Raw genomic sequence first — 15,578 nt, 5'->3', positions numbered from 1 at the left:
ACATCTGGGATAAGCTACACTTAACAGTCCAGCTAACTACATGGAAGCTATTGGTGACTCAAATCAGTGAATCAGTAAATTGTTTCTTAAAATCTCTTTCGAAACAAACTGATTCACTAAAATGAATCAGAATTTCCAACAGTGCGTCTGAAGCTAATTAAGTGACTCAAATCATTGAATCAGTCAACTGTTTTCTAAAATCTCTTCCCAAACAAACTGATTCACGAAAATGAATCAGACTTTCCATCGGTACACATGAGAGGACCACTTAATGCAGAGTTTATTTGACTGTTGCGTCAGCTTGCTTGGCAGTAAAGCTGTACGCAATGTGACCCATGTGAAATTCAAACAGCCATGTAGCATTTGGCTACGTTACACTGCTACTTGTTAGAAATAGTAGCTTGTTACTGAAAAGGCTACAACTTACTTAGTTACTCCCCACCACTGCTGAGTGTAATGCAAGATTGACTGATCTAAGAAGACTGGTCCTCAGGGTGGGATATAGTTTCTCATTATAACCCTTCAGAAACACACACATACAGACAGACGAACACACTTTCCAACACAACATAGTTGAGGCGGCGAGGAGCCGGACATTCTCCGTCATCACAGTCAGACCGCAAGCAGTTGTCGTGTCTCTCAGACTCGAGCGGGCGGCCAAAGAGCGTCACCTCATACTTCACTTCTCCGCCTTGAGGTCTGCCAGCTGTGTTGAGTTTACAAGAACTACAGTGAGAAGGTGACAGCTGAATTTAACACCAGAAGAGCAAGACAGGTGAAACCAAAACAGACAGAGAGAGAGAGAGAGACTGTAAACACTACAGGAAACACCTGCTTTCCTTCTACATTTTGACCTTCTTCTGTTTCAACTTTCCTTGTTTCGCCGGTAAACAAATACGCTTTTTGGAAGGACACACATAAACGGGAGTTCCTTTTAAAACTGGAGAACAGAGAACAGAGTGCTTTAAAATATGAAATTACTACCATGTAATTTAGTCAAATTTTGCAAAAACTGACTAGATTATGTAATTGTGTGCATTTAGGATGCATAAAAAGCTAGTTATAAAATTAGTTGTATGAAATGTAAAAGTTGTCAGCCATTTAACTCACTAGTAGACATTGGAAAATGGAACATTTTTAAACAAATGGGTTTGAAAAGTGTTTATGATAGAGTTAAGTTTCTAAGCCAAAAGAGCCCAGAAACGCGTGATATCCAAATTTAGCACAAACGAACTTGAGTATAACAGTCATAACAGATGCCGTCTGTCAGCCATCTTAGTCAGAGAAACCAAACTGTTGCTCTTCAAGGCGTTATGCCTGCTCTTACACCTGTAATTTACGAGTAAACTGTCTTAACAGATGATTGTTTGTGTTTTTATAGAAGTATCTGTCGCAGCTGGCGGAGGAAAGTCTCTTGAACTTCCACACGGAGTCGCCAAACACTGAATGAAGCTCACATGAGACTATCAGGACCGCACCACCGCTGGGAGCTACTGAGAGACACAAAACAAAGACAAGAAGGAAGGGACACAAGAAGAACTAGAGCAACTGGATTTACTGTGTACTCTAGATCATAGCAATTTGAACTGTATGAACGTTTTACAGAATATTTATGCTGCTATTTTACTGCACAATGGAATTGAAGGTGAACAATGGCTCCAAAATGCGAAAAGCACCATAGAATTGTCATAAAAGTAGTCCATGTGCACTATATTCCAAGTTTTTTTAAAGCCAATGTCCGCTTAGTGTGAGAAACCAACTTAAAATATAAAAATAAATGTCATTTTAAAAACAAATAGACATTGTGGCTATGATGCACTTATTAGTTTGGAATTAATCAGAAACTAAAGCCATAAAAAAGTACTTGTTAACAACAGTGTTGGGGTAACGCATTACAAGTAATCAGATTACTTTTTTCAAGTAACTAGTAAAGTAACGCATTACTTTTAAAGTTACTTTATTTTATCATTCATCTCTCCTGTCCCCATCTTGCGAGAAATCCAAAGCCACTTTTTTTAGCCTGAGACTGAAATTAAGTTCATTTTTTGGCGTGAAAGTAATAAATGAGACCAGTCCAGGTAAAAAAAAAAAAAAAAAAAAAAGTAACGCGAAAGTAACGTAATGCATAATAAAGTTACTCCATTAAGAGTAACTAAGTAACGCAATTCATTACTTTTAAAAGTAACTTTCCCCAACACTGGTTAACAAATGTTCAACAAAAAGGATAGTTCACCCAAAAATGAAAATTCTGTCGTTAATTACTCACCTTTCCGTCGTTCCAACAAAAATCATAGTAATTCACTTTCAGAACATAAATTTACAGATAATGTACTCACCCTCTTGTCATCCAAGATGCTCATGTCTTTCTTTCTTCAGTCGTAAGGAAATTATGTTTTTGAGGAAAACATTTCAGGATTTCTCTCCATATAATGGACTTCTATGGTGCCCCCGAGTTCGAACTTCCAAAATGCAGGAAAGAACGGTTTTATCAAGCAAAACGATGGGTTTTTTCAACAACAACAAAAAAAAAAAAAATACAATTTTTATACATTTTAACCTTAAATGCTCGTCTGGTCTAGCTCGGCAAGACGAGCGTTTGAGATTAAAAGGTATATAAGTTGTAAATGTTTTTAGAAAATAAATGATTGTTTCACTAGATAAGTGCCGCCTTCCTCGGCTGAGATTGTTTAGAGTCCTTTGAAGCTGCATTTAAACTGCATTTTGGAAGTTCAAACTCGGGGGCACCATAGAATTCCATTATATGGAGAGAAATCCTGAAATGTTTTCCTGATACAGAAGAGAAGAAATGGTTCAATAAAGGTGTTATTTTTGTTTTCTTTTTGTAACTTCATAACATTACGGTTGAACCACTGATGTCACATGAACTATTTATCAATGTCCTTACTAGCTTTTAAGGCCTTGGATGTTTTTAGTTGCATTGCTGTCTATGCAGGGTCAGAAAGCTCTTGGATTTCATCACAAATATCTTAATTTGTGTGCAGAGGATGAACGAAAATATTAAAAGTTTGAAACGATATGAGGGTGAGTTATTAATGCTAGAAATTTAATTTTTGGCTAAAATATCCCTTTAACTAAAGACAGCCCTAGTCCCTATTCACTTTCATTGTGTGGAAAAGAGCAGCAGGAACGTTCTACAAAATATCTTCATGTGTTCCACAGAAAAAATGTCAGTCATACAGGTTTGAAACATAAAATGACTACAATTTTCAGTTTTCTGTGAACTCTGAATGCGGTGTGTGTTTCCTCTGTAGTCCAACGTTGAATTTTTAATACACTGTGAAAAATATGTATCAGAATGTGAAATGCACTTGTAAGTGTAGTGTTTACATCATCTGCATCTGCCTCATTCATACTCTACAGCTTGCATATATGTTCAATTCTTCTCTGTGGTGGACAAAGATAGTGAAGTGCCTACCGGTAATTTAAAACTGAAGAGGTGTAAAATTATCCTCAGGTTAATGCTTGTGAATATTCTGTTGATGCCTTTTAAGTTATTGTTTTTTTCTGTCTGTATTGCATTTTCTGTGATCATTTTGTCAGGTCTTGAATCTGTTTTATGCTTGAATCACACTTTTCAAAGTGCCTTATAATGTATTAAAAGCAAAAAATGGCTAAAATTCAACTGAACACAATGGGGAAAGCTGCTTGTGTATAACGTCTGCCATACTATTTTGCTTTGTTGCTGTACACAGAGCTCAGACTTTAGAGATACTTGAACTGGACCATGTTTATTTATCTAATATCACATTTATGTAAAGCTGAGTTGAGTGTTGTAATGCTATAAATAGTATTTTACTGGAATGGTTCTGGAAAACGTTTTTCTCTTGCTGTTTTATATTCCGTTAATAATAGCATCCCATTTTGTCGAAGAAAAAAAAATGTATAAATATTTTTGGGTTGCACTGATGCAAATAATTAATAAACATTTTGGAAAATAATGCTGACTGCTGTATGTGAAACGAATGACTGAACGTTTCCCACGATGGCTCTGACTGACACGCCTGGGCATGTTATGAAATAAACCCTTCATCTTTTTTTTTTTTTTTACCTATTAAACTTAGTCAGATGAATATAACAAGAGAAAAGGACTTCGTCCTCACCCATGCGCAATCTGTTATGTAATGACATCACTGTTCCAGCGTCCATCGCAGAGCGCCGGAAAGGCACGAACTTCACCGAAGACCTCATAGAAAATACGAGAAGGCAAGCGTCACCCGAGCTCAATTTTCATTGGTCATTTTATCATCCGCCTCTAATATTCTAACCAATCAAAGCGCTCGCTCTACCGCATGACGCTATTGAGTTGCTGGGCAGAGAACACAAAATCAACACCAGACGAAGAGTAAGCTCGAACTTGGACTACACGATAAAGCAGGTTAGTAGGATTTGTTCCTTATCGACTAAACAACTTATTTTGTGATATTTAAGACTTCTGAAAGCTTTATTTGAGACGCAGTGTCAAATAAAGGTATCAACGGCGTTATTCGCTGCTAGTCCCGCGGCTTTGTTTATGTTTATGTTGTGCTCGTGCACTTGCGCGTGCACATTACGACATACATTGAATGCGTGCCCTACATCGAAATTTAAACACGTTAATAAAAATTAATATTAAAAAACGAGTTTTTCTTAGCTGAAACATTTTATTTTGCAGACTGCAGGTCTTCTGTCTGTATGGTAATGCGATCCATTCATTGTACCAGGCTTGTGTTGAAGCCAAATGGACGCTGCTGATTGGACCAGCTGTCTTAACAGTTAAATGTTTTCAGTCGTTTTTGTTTCACAAAGAAATGTTGCATTATTAACGCTAATATTTTGCATTCTAGGTGCGAAGGCACATTTTATACGCTGTAAAACTTCCTTTTCTAACCATGGCAACTGACTGTGAGGCATGGCTGAATGCAAACCCTGTTGGTAAGTTCAAGTTCGATTTTAACTGTTTTATATCGTTTATAGATTAGTCAAAGCTGAATTAATAAGCTTTCCATTGATGTATTGTTTGTTAGGATAGGACAATATTTGGCTGAGATACAACGGTTTGAATCTGTAATCTGAGGGTGCAAAATATTGAGAAAATCATCTGTAAAGTTTCCAAATGAAGTTCTTAGCAATGCACATTACTAATCAAAAATTAAGTTTTGATATTTATGGTAGGAAATTTACAGAATGTGTTCATGGAACATGATCTATGATTTTTGGGGATAAAAGAAAAATCGATCATTTTGACCCATACAATGTATTTTTGGCTGTTGCTACGAATATACCCATGCTGCTTAAGTTTTGTGGTCCAGGGTCACATTCAGTCTCATACTGCAACTATTCACTTATGAATGGTTCCTAACACTCACGTCATCCACAGAGGCTGGAAATCTCAGCGATTCCTTCCCCTCTGGGGATGAGGACAACACCTTCACTGGAAACGTTGATAATGAGATCAACGGAAACTGGATATCGGCCCCCACCGGCAGCATCCACGAGGCAAGGCTCAAGGCCAAGGTGAAGAGACGTCTGAGGAAGAACTCCTCCAGGGACTCGGGCCGGGGCGACTCGCTGAGCGATAATGGCGAATCGGTCCGGTCCGTGGTTCCACCCACCAGTCCTAAGGGCAAACTGCTTAACAGGAAGTCGAGAATGGGCAAGGGACGAGGCCTGCCGAAGAAAGGTATCAGTAATGTTTAATATAATATATGCTCTGCATATATTTTTGTCTTCCAGAATGAAAATGTCCTGATTATTTACTTACCCCCTTGCCATGCAAGATGTTCATGTCTTTCTTTCTTCTGTCCAAAAGAAATGAAGTTTTTTGAGGAAAACATTTCAGGATTTTTCTCTAGTTGACTTCAATGGTGGCCAATGGGTTAAAGGTTCAAATTGCAGCTTCAAGTGGCTCTACACGATCCCAGCCGTCAAATAAGAATCTTATCTAGCAAAACGAGTGGTCTTTTTTTTTTTAAGAAAAATACATAATTATATAATTAACCACAAATGCTCATTTTGCTCATCTAGCTTGACCTCACTAATTACATAATCACATTGGAAAGGTCAGTGTAGAGCCCTCTTAAAGTAGTAGTTCACTTTCATAACAAAAATGTACAGATAATGTACTCATCCCCTTGTCATCCAAGATGTTCATGTGTTTCTTTCTTCAGTCAGAAGGAAATTGTTTTTTGAGGAAAACATTTCAAAAGGATTCTCTCTATATAATGGACTTCTGTGGTGCCCCTGAGTTTGAACTTCCAAAATGCAGTTTCAAAGGGCCTTAAACGATCACAGCTGAGGAAAGAAGGCTCTTATCTAGCAAAACGTTTGGTTATTTTATAAAAAAAAAAAATAATAATAATAATTTATATACTTTTTAACATCAAATGCTTGTCTTGTCTAGCTCTGTGAGTCCTCTGTGTAGAGATTAAAAAGTATATAAATTGTAAATGTTTTTAGAAAATAACTGTTCATTTCACTAGATAAGACCCTTCTTTCTTGGCTGGGATCATTTAGAGCCCTTTGAAGCTGCATTTAAACTGCATTTTGGAAGTTCAAACTTGGGGGAACCATAGAAGTCTATTATACGGAGAGAAATCCTGAAATGTTTTCCTCAAAAACATAATTTCTTTACGACTGAGGAAAGAAAGACATGAACATGTTGGATGACTAGGGGGTGAGTACATTATCTGTAAATATTTGTTCTGAAAGTGAACTACTACTTTAAGCTGCATCAAAACGATTTGATCCCCATTAAAGTCGACTATATGGAGAACAATGCTGGAATGTTTTTGTCAAAAACCTTAATTTCTGTAAAAAGAAAGATGTGAACATTTTCGATAACATGGGGGTGAGTAAATTATCTGAAATTTCATTCTGGATGTGAACTGATCCTTTCAAGTTGGGTTGATTCTGATTATCAGTGTTTTTGTTGTTTAGAAATCGTTTTGAAAGTGATTCCCATTTATCATTCCTTTGTATCATTATTGTCCTACTCGTGGTGCTGATACAGCTATTCTCAGAATTAGAACAATTAATAAAAATGTATAGTTATCATTATAGTTAGCTTCTTTGGTGTAAACAACACAACTACAAAGATAACTGAATTATTGTTCACACCAATGTATGTTAAAGGTTGTATCAGCGATTTCTAGCCTGAAACATGAAGTGTCAAATTCAGCTGACCTTTCATCACGATCCGCTCGCTGCCTGCCCCATAAATTGTCTGTGAAAAAACCGCGTCTCTCTGGTCAGCCTAGGGTCCGAGATATCCCAAAGTAGATAAACAAACAGTGTTCCAACCAATCAGCGTCAGGGGTTTGGTGTTGTGGACTTTCGCTCCGCCTCCCTCACATCCCTGCACCAGTAGGAAAGTCCACAACACCAAACCCCTGACGCTGATTGGTTGGAACACTGTTTGTTTATCTGTGGAATAGTTGATAGCGCTGATTGTTTTTTTTGGCATATCTCGGACCCTAGGCTGAGCAGAGAGACGCGGTTTTTTCACAGACAATTTATGGGGCAGGCAGCGAGCGGATCGTGATGAAAGGTCAGCTGAATTTGACACTTCATGTTTCAGGCTAGAAATCGCTGATACAACCTTTAAGTTTTGACGCCTGCCGCTTTAAATACTCAAGTTCTTTAAATTTAATTGGATTCTGATTGGCTGTCAATGTTTTAACATTCATAAGCTGGATTAAAAAAAATCATTCTGAAAGTGACTCGAACTATATATTTCCTGTCGTTATCATTACAGTTTTGGACTTGAGGTTCACAGAAGTTCACTTCTAGAACAAAAATTTACAGATAATGTACTCGCCCCCTAGTCATCCAACATGTTCATGTCTTTCTTTGTTCAGTCGTAAAGAAACTGTTTTTTGAGGAAAACATTTCAGGATTTTTCTCCATATAGTGGACTTCTATAGTGCCCCGAGTTTGAACTTCCAAATTGCAGTTTAAAGGCAGCCTCAAACAATGCAGTTGTAAACAATCCCAGCTGAGGAAGAAGGGTCTTATCTAGTGAAACAATTGATTTTTTTTATTTTTTTATTACAGTTTATATACATTTTAACCTCAAACGCTCATCTTGTCTTGCTCCACCTTTTTCTGGGTCAAGACAGTTAGGGTATGTCAAATCTCCCATATTTTCTCCCTCAACTTCAAAAATCATTTCAAAATCATCCTTCATCGCTTCAGAACTACTGACCCAGTGTTTGCAAAGTGAACATACAAAGATTAAACACCCTTTACAAAAGATAAAACGGCAATGTAGGACAATTTTTTTTCAACACACCATGACTGTCTTGACCAGGAAAAAACAGAGTTCAAAAGTAAAAAAAGTACATGAATTGTAACAATAAAAATAAAACAAACAGATTGTTTAGCTAGATAAGACCCTTCTTCCTTGGCTGGGATCGCTTTGAGCGAAAGTTTGAAAGTTCAAACTCGGGGCACCATAGAAGTCCACTATATGGAGAAAAATTCTGAAATGTGTGCCTCAGAAACCAATTTCTTTACGACTTAAGAAAGAGACAAACATCATAGATGATAAGGGGGTGACTACATTATCTATACATTTTTGTTCAGTAAGTGAACTTATCCTTCAAAAATAAATACGACCTCACGTTGTGTGAGTCACATTTTGTCATTGCATCCAAAACTTTTGTCTCTTATAAAAGTAGGATTAGGTAAACCACATTCACACATGCGCTCATAACAGACGGTCCCTTCAATTCTTTCACTTGTTGTTTTGCCCAGTGTCGGTTGGTCTGTTGTTAAGGGTTCATTGCCCCTGAGTGCAACAGACCTGAATTAATTTCGATAAGTCTGGCTTGCAGAAACATCCTGATTAGTGTATTATATGTATGTTGAATAAGCTTTCAGAAAAACATATTGGCAATGGATTGACCACCTAGAAGAGATTTAGTTTTAGCGGTGACCTTTTCACCATCATCCACGAGATGACTTCATGGCACACTTCTCTTTTTGATTCCCTCATAGATGGCATATTCAGTGCTGTTTGTGTTATGTAACTGCTGGTTAAGTCAGCCTGAAGGGCAGGGCTGGAGTTCCTGTTAGCTTTTTTTGGCCAGAAGCCTTCAGATGCAGACGTTGCAGTGAAAATGCCGTTGGTTTGGAAGTGCCATATGCAAGGTTGAACGCTCTGCTTGTTCTAAGAGGCCTGAAAAGTGGATTACAGCATGTTGACAATCTTCTTTGGAGGCTTTGCGTGCAAAGTCAGGCTGAGCAGAAGCCAGTCATGCAGTTTTGCATTTAAATCAGGGATTACAAACTGGTGATGACAAATATTTTCATTGTCAAGTAATTAGAAAAAAACATTTCATTTCAAACCTTTGATTTTGTTTTCTTATGTGGAACAGAAAAGAAGGTATTTTGGAGATTGGACCCCACTGGCCTTTATTGTATGGATAAAATTATTATTTTTTTGTTCCCCAAAAGAACAACAATCATCGTGAGGATTTTGCAGAACATCTACAATAATGGAGGCCATGCTAAGCCTTGCATGCACATATTTAGTTTCTGTTTCTTGTTTAGTATAAATTTTACCACTTGTGGTCACAGCTCTGCACATATCAAGAGATGATGTCAGCAGCGGTGAATTAAAGGGCCACAGCTCTGTTTAGAGGAATCGTTTGAGAAGGGACGGCCTTGTGTGGTTAACATCATGACTGACAGGAACAGTGTGTACTTTCATTGGCTACAGCAGAAAAACATGGGTTTTTGTTCTTCTTTCGGTTCTCTTTTGACACAACGTCACTTTTGAAGTTGTTTTGAAAAGTTATTATTTATGTTTGTTTGGTATCCATAGGTGGGGCAGGGGGTAAAGGTGTATGGGGAACACCTGGAGAAGTTTATGACGTTGATGAAGTTGACGTTAAAGATCCTAACTACGATGCGGAGCAGGTAAGAGACCATCCAAGATGTAGATGAGTTTGTTTCTTCTTCATATTTTGGAGAAATGCAGCATTACATCACATGCTCACCAGTGGATGTGAATGGGTGCCAGAATGAATGAGTCCAAATAGCTGATTAAAAACGTCACAATAATCCACAAGTAATCCACACCACTCCAGTCCATCAGTTAACATCTTGTGAAGTTAAAAGCTGCATGTTTATAAGAAACAAATCCATCATTAAGGACTTTTTTTTTTTTTTAGCTTAAAACAGTCATTTCTGGCCAAAATATAAGTCTAAAATCCATAATAACGCTTCCTCCAGTAAAAACAAATCCACAGTTTTTTACTGTTTTGGCTTGTAAACGGTATTTGATCTGTGCATATTTCTCTCCTGATTCAGCCAGAAGCAACAATTTGAAGTTAAAAATGTCTTGGTGGATTTTGTCTTCATAAGGTGTTAATTGATAAACTGGAATGGATTACTTGTACTTTAAAATGAAATTCCAGGACTTTCAAAGACTTTTCAAGCATTGCTTTTATCATTTTCAATCAGAGATCTTACTTCTCAAACAATGTCTTCTATTTCAAACTCTTATAAATATAGTAATAAAACAAAATTGCAAAAATAAAGTGAAGCACATGCAGAGTATTACTACTAAAGCATTACAAAGTATAATCTACTTTTAGTAAAACCACGGTTAATTTTCTTAAAGGAACACTCCACTTTTTTTGGAAATAGGCTCATTCTCCAGCTCCCCCCGAGTTAATAAGTTGATTTTTACCGTTTTGAAATCCATTCAGCCGTTCTCTTGTTCTGGCGATATCACTTTTAGCATAGCTTAGCATAAATCATTGAATCCTATTAGACCAGTAGCATCGCGTTCAAAAATGACCAACGAGTTTCGATATTTGTCCTATTTAAAACTTGACTCTTCTGTAGTTATATCGTGTACTAAAACCAGCAGAAATGTAAAGCAGCGGTTTTCTAGGCTGATAAGATTAGGAACTACACTCCCATTCCGGCGTAATAGTCGAGGAAGTTTGCTGCCGTAACATGGCCGAAGCAGGCGCATTAATATCACACAGCGCCTGAAATTAGATCCCAGCTAGGTAACTTCCAATGTGACCGGTGCTAAGTTTGTGTAATTCCGGTTGTTGCAGCTGTCAGAGTTGCAGCTGGTAAATTGTTAGTGGCTGGATTTACCTGTGTGTGATTAGCTATGGTTATGTGCATTGTAAGGGCTGTGATAGTAAGTCGAAGACGTAATCTACTACCATCTTTCATAGAATTCCCACGAAAAAAAAAGCAATTTCGACTAATGAATCAATGGCTGGCTGCTCTGAACATAGATCTCAAAACACCGTTAGAAACGATCAAGAAATGGCGTGTTTGCTCCGAGGATTTTGAACCAGATGACTATTTGGATAGTTTTACCGATACTACAGCACGGCGTCTAAAGGACACGGCGATCCCAACAATCTTCAAACTAACGTTACAGACAGGACAACAAGGAGCATCGCCCACGGCTGTAAGTGAAACATGATTAATTGCTAACGTTACCTGTGAAATGCAACCCCTGACGACTAGGTTTGGGCGAACAGTTGGCTTAGTATTTGCTATGACCAAATTCCATGTGTGATTGCAAAAGAAAGTTATTGCGAACAGTCGGTGGTGTTTTAAAGTCAGTTTTGAGTAAAAGTGTACATCATGAATGTAAGCCTGAAAATGCAAACTGACAGTATGCATTTAAAATCTTTATATTATATAATGTAGCAGGAATAACTTACTCTTGCGACAGCTGGCCATTAGGTCCACTCGGCGTGTGACGTTTTTTCTAGTTTATTTTGTCAAACCGGAAAAAAAAATCGACTATTGCAGGATGCAGCATTGCATCCAAGTCCTCGGATGTTGCGACCTGACACTTCCTCATCAGGTAGATCCACCCTTGCCATCGATGGCAATACCTAGTCCCACTCGCGACAACACAGGCACTCACTTTTAGTTGGCATGGGTTGGCAAGCCCCACCAGCGCGAATCTGCTCTCCTCATCCCTTCTGTCCCAGGCAGTTCAGACACACTTTCTTGTCTTTCGCGTACCAAAACCTTAGCTTCAGTGAATTCTGGTTCAAATTGATACGGTTTAGGATCTGCACCAAAGTAAATATCTTCTAAATCGTCTCTCACAAATGTCTCCATGGCGAGGAACGCTGTCTGTGCTGTGCATGCACGTTGGATATGTTGACGGAAGTAAACATTTGCACATGTGCTGTGTGGTATTACTGTGCCTGCTTCGGCCATGTTACGGCAGCAAACTTCCTTGACTATTACGCCGGAATGGGAGTGTAGTTCCTAATCTTATCGGCCTAGAAAACCGTATCTTTACATTTCCGCTGGTCTTAGTACGCGATATAACTACAGAAGAGTCAAGTTTTAAATAGGACAAATATCGAAACTCGTTGGTCATTTTTGAACGTGATGCTACTGGTCTAATAGGATTCAATGATTTATGCTAAGCTATGCTAAAAGTGATATCGCCAGAACAGGAGAACGGCTGAATGAATTTCAAAACAGTAAAAATCAACTTATTAACTCGGGGGGAGTTGGAGAATGAGCCTATTTCCAAAAAAAGTGGAGTGTTCCTTTAAGGAATTCGTATTTGTTTACTTTTTTCTTTTGTTTTACTTTTAAAAATGTACTGCCTTAATTGTTAGACATTTTCTACTGTTTAAGAAAAAATTCAGAAAAATGATTTGTGAAACCGCTCCGAAGTCCCAAACTGAATCAAATAATTTGCAAACCGGCTCTAAAGTAATTCTCTAAATCAAACGATTCACGATCCACGCTCTGAAGTCCTGATCTGAATAATGATAAACAAACCACAATTTCAGATCAGGATTCGGAGCACAGATCAGGGATCACAAATCATTTGACTTCTATCAGAATTTTGCGTTTCAGTAATTAGATTGCATATCGCAAATCATTTGATTTTTAGATCGGGACTTCAAATTGCGTATCGCAAATCATTTAATTTGAATCATTCAATTTGCAAAAGGATTTACGAACCAGTTCTAATCTAAATCAAATTATTTACGATCCACGCTCTGAACCATCATTTCAGATCAGGACTTAGAGCGTGGATCGCAAATCATTTGACTTCAATCGGAACTTTGCGCATCGCCAATCGGATTGCGTATCACAAATTTAATTTTAGATCGGGATTTCTAATTGTGTATCGCGAATCATTTAATTTGAATCATTCAATTTGCAAAAGGATTTACGAACCAGTTCTAATCTAAATCAAATTATTTACGATCCACGCTCTGAACCATTTCAGATCAGGACACAGAGCACAGATCGCAAATCATTTGACTTCAATCAGAATTTTGCGTATCACCAATTGGATTGCATATCCCAAATCATTTGATTTTTAGATCGGGATTTCAAAATACTGATTAACAAACCATAATTTCAGATCAGGACTGTGTGTATCGCAAATCATTTGACTTCAATCGGAACTTTGCATATTGCCAATTGGACTGCATATCGCTAAAAATTGAATTTAGATTGAGATTTCAAATCGTGTATTGCAAATCATTTGATTTGAATCATTCAATTTGCAAAACGATTCACAAACCAGTTCCAATCTAAATCAAGTGATTCACGATCCAGTCTCCGAAGTCCTGATTGGAATAATGATTAACAAATCATCATTTCAGATCATGACTTGAAACACGGATCAGGAATCATTTAACTTCGATCGGAATTTTGCGTATCGGCAATTGGATTGCATATCGCTAAAAATTTAATTTAGATCAGGATTTCTAATCGTGTATTGCAAATAATTTAATTTGAAACATTCAATTTGCAAAATGATTCACAAACCAGTTCTAATGATTCACAATCCATGCACCGAAGTCCTGATTGGAAATGATTTAACAAACCATAATTTCAGATCAGGACTCGGATCACAAATCATTTGACTTGGATTAGAACTTTGCAGATCACCAATCGGATCGCGGATCGCCAGTTGTTTGATGTTTGATCAGGACTTCAAATCGATTATCACAACCCCCTTTTTTTAAATCATTCAATTAACAAAATGATTCCCAAACCCATTCACATCTAAATCAAATGGTTTACAATCCATGTTCCAAAGCCCTGATCTGAATCATTTGAGATCAGGACTCAGACCATGGATTGCGGATCTTTTGACTTCGATTGGCACTTCGCGTATCGCAAATCATTTTATTTGAATCATTCAATTTGCGGATTCATTTGTGATGCATTGGTTTAACTAATTCAGAGTTTTGAAAAGCTGTTTCACCCGTGACTATGCACTTTCTAAAATCGTGTCGAAATTCAACGATGAATGGCTCTTTTATTTAATCTGGCTTTAGCTAGTGAATCACTTCAAATGAATGACTGAAGTCACGAGTTTGAATCAATCGGAGCGGTTTCAGCGTAAATGACTTTGATTCAACTCATCTGTTCCTGTTTACGCGTCTTCAGCCATGTCTACATGACACTGTCAGCACTACTACTGGCTTAGCTCTCTAGTTTTATAACATTAACTGAAATAAGACGATAAATTATGTTTCTAAATTGCATGCAAATATATGTGCTTAAATACTAGTTACACTGTCTTTTTAGTAATTCAAGTACTTCTTCAGGAATATGGCTGGTTTTCAAGGGTATTCAAGGCTTTAAATTTCAAAAAGTCAAATTAAGTACTTAAAGCACTTTAAGCACCTTGTAGAAACCCTGTTATCGGCTGTTTAGACTCTTATTCTATTCACATCCATTGGTGAGCAAATGACGGAATGCTAATCTCTAACATCTGAATTTTCTATGCCTTTAACCATTAAACTGTCACACAATTCATCAAACTTTGTTTCTGCAGGAGAACTGCGTATATGAGACAGTCGTCCTCCCTCTGGACGAAGAGGCGTTTGAGAAAACGGTCACTCCTATTGTTCAAGAGTACTTTGAGCATGGTGACGCTAATGAAGTGGCGGTGAGTGTTGTTGAAGAAGGAGGTGGCTTTTGCCCTTTCATATCTAATCGTTGTGTTTACTAGTAATTGTCATTATCATCAGAACATCTCACTCTGTTCTCTTAGGAATTGCTTGCTGAGCTGAACCTGGGCAGCATGCGTGGCGACGTGCCCATGCTAGCTGTATCGCTAGCGCTGGAGGCCAAAGCCAGCCACAGGGAGCTGACGTCACGACTGCTGAGTGAGCTCTGCGGGCGCGTGCTCGCAGCCTCCGACGTGGAGGCCTCCTTCCACAAACTGCTCAAAGAGCTGCCCGACCTGGTGCTGGACACACCTGGGGCTCCACAGGTAACCTTCAACATCACATTAAACCTCAAAGGTTTTAGCCTTAGTTTGATTTTGATGAATTTTACTATTAAAGATAAAAACAAAAATAGTGTAAAAATAATATAAATAGTAATGTTAAAAACAGTTATTTAATATTTTCAGTTGTCCATACAAGTGTTTTTAATATATTTCCGTTTTTATCTAAAAATGGATATTATATATTTTTTACATTAATGTTTACGTAATACATAGAAATACTCATGTATAAATGTATCTGATTTATAGATGTGTATAGAAAATAATTTACATATAATTTACATATTAGGTATTCATTTATAATATT

The 15,578-nt window shown here is 37.6% G+C and overlaps 2 protein-coding genes across 2 annotated transcripts in view; both read left to right on the top strand.

The window, feature by feature from the left end:
• Positions 1–3,939, top strand: part of rbm20 (RNA binding motif protein 20) — an 86,141-nt gene extending 82,202 nt beyond the window's left edge. The window contains exon 16 of the mRNA XM_073843703.1: positions 1,382–3,939. Within this exon, the coding sequence (XP_073699804.1) occupies positions 1,382–1,450 (69 nt within the window). The 3' untranslated portion in view covers positions 1,451–3,939. The remainder of the gene's footprint in view (positions 1–1,381) is intronic.
• A 359-nt stretch (positions 3,940–4,298) lies between these two features.
• pdcd4b (programmed cell death 4b) overlaps positions 4,299–15,578 on the top strand; it is a 17,334-nt gene continuing 6,054 nt past the window's right edge. Inside the window, exons 1-6 of the mRNA XM_073844226.1 lie at positions 4,299–4,396; positions 4,845–4,932; positions 5,378–5,680; positions 9,827–9,921; positions 14,816–14,929; positions 15,035–15,256. Of these exons, the coding sequence (XP_073700327.1) occupies positions 4,890–4,932; positions 5,378–5,680; positions 9,827–9,921; positions 14,816–14,929; positions 15,035–15,256 (777 nt within the window). The 5' untranslated portion in view covers positions 4,299–4,396; positions 4,845–4,889. The remainder of the gene's footprint in view (positions 4,397–4,844; positions 4,933–5,377; positions 5,681–9,826; positions 9,922–14,815; positions 14,930–15,034; positions 15,257–15,578) is intronic.

This window comes from Garra rufa, chromosome 7, assembly GCF_049309525.1.
Source record: "Garra rufa chromosome 7, GarRuf1.0, whole genome shotgun sequence".
Lineage (NCBI taxonomy): Eukaryota > Metazoa > Chordata > Actinopteri > Cypriniformes > Cyprinidae > Garra > Garra rufa.
This window is presented reverse-complemented; position numbering and strand designations above follow the sequence as displayed.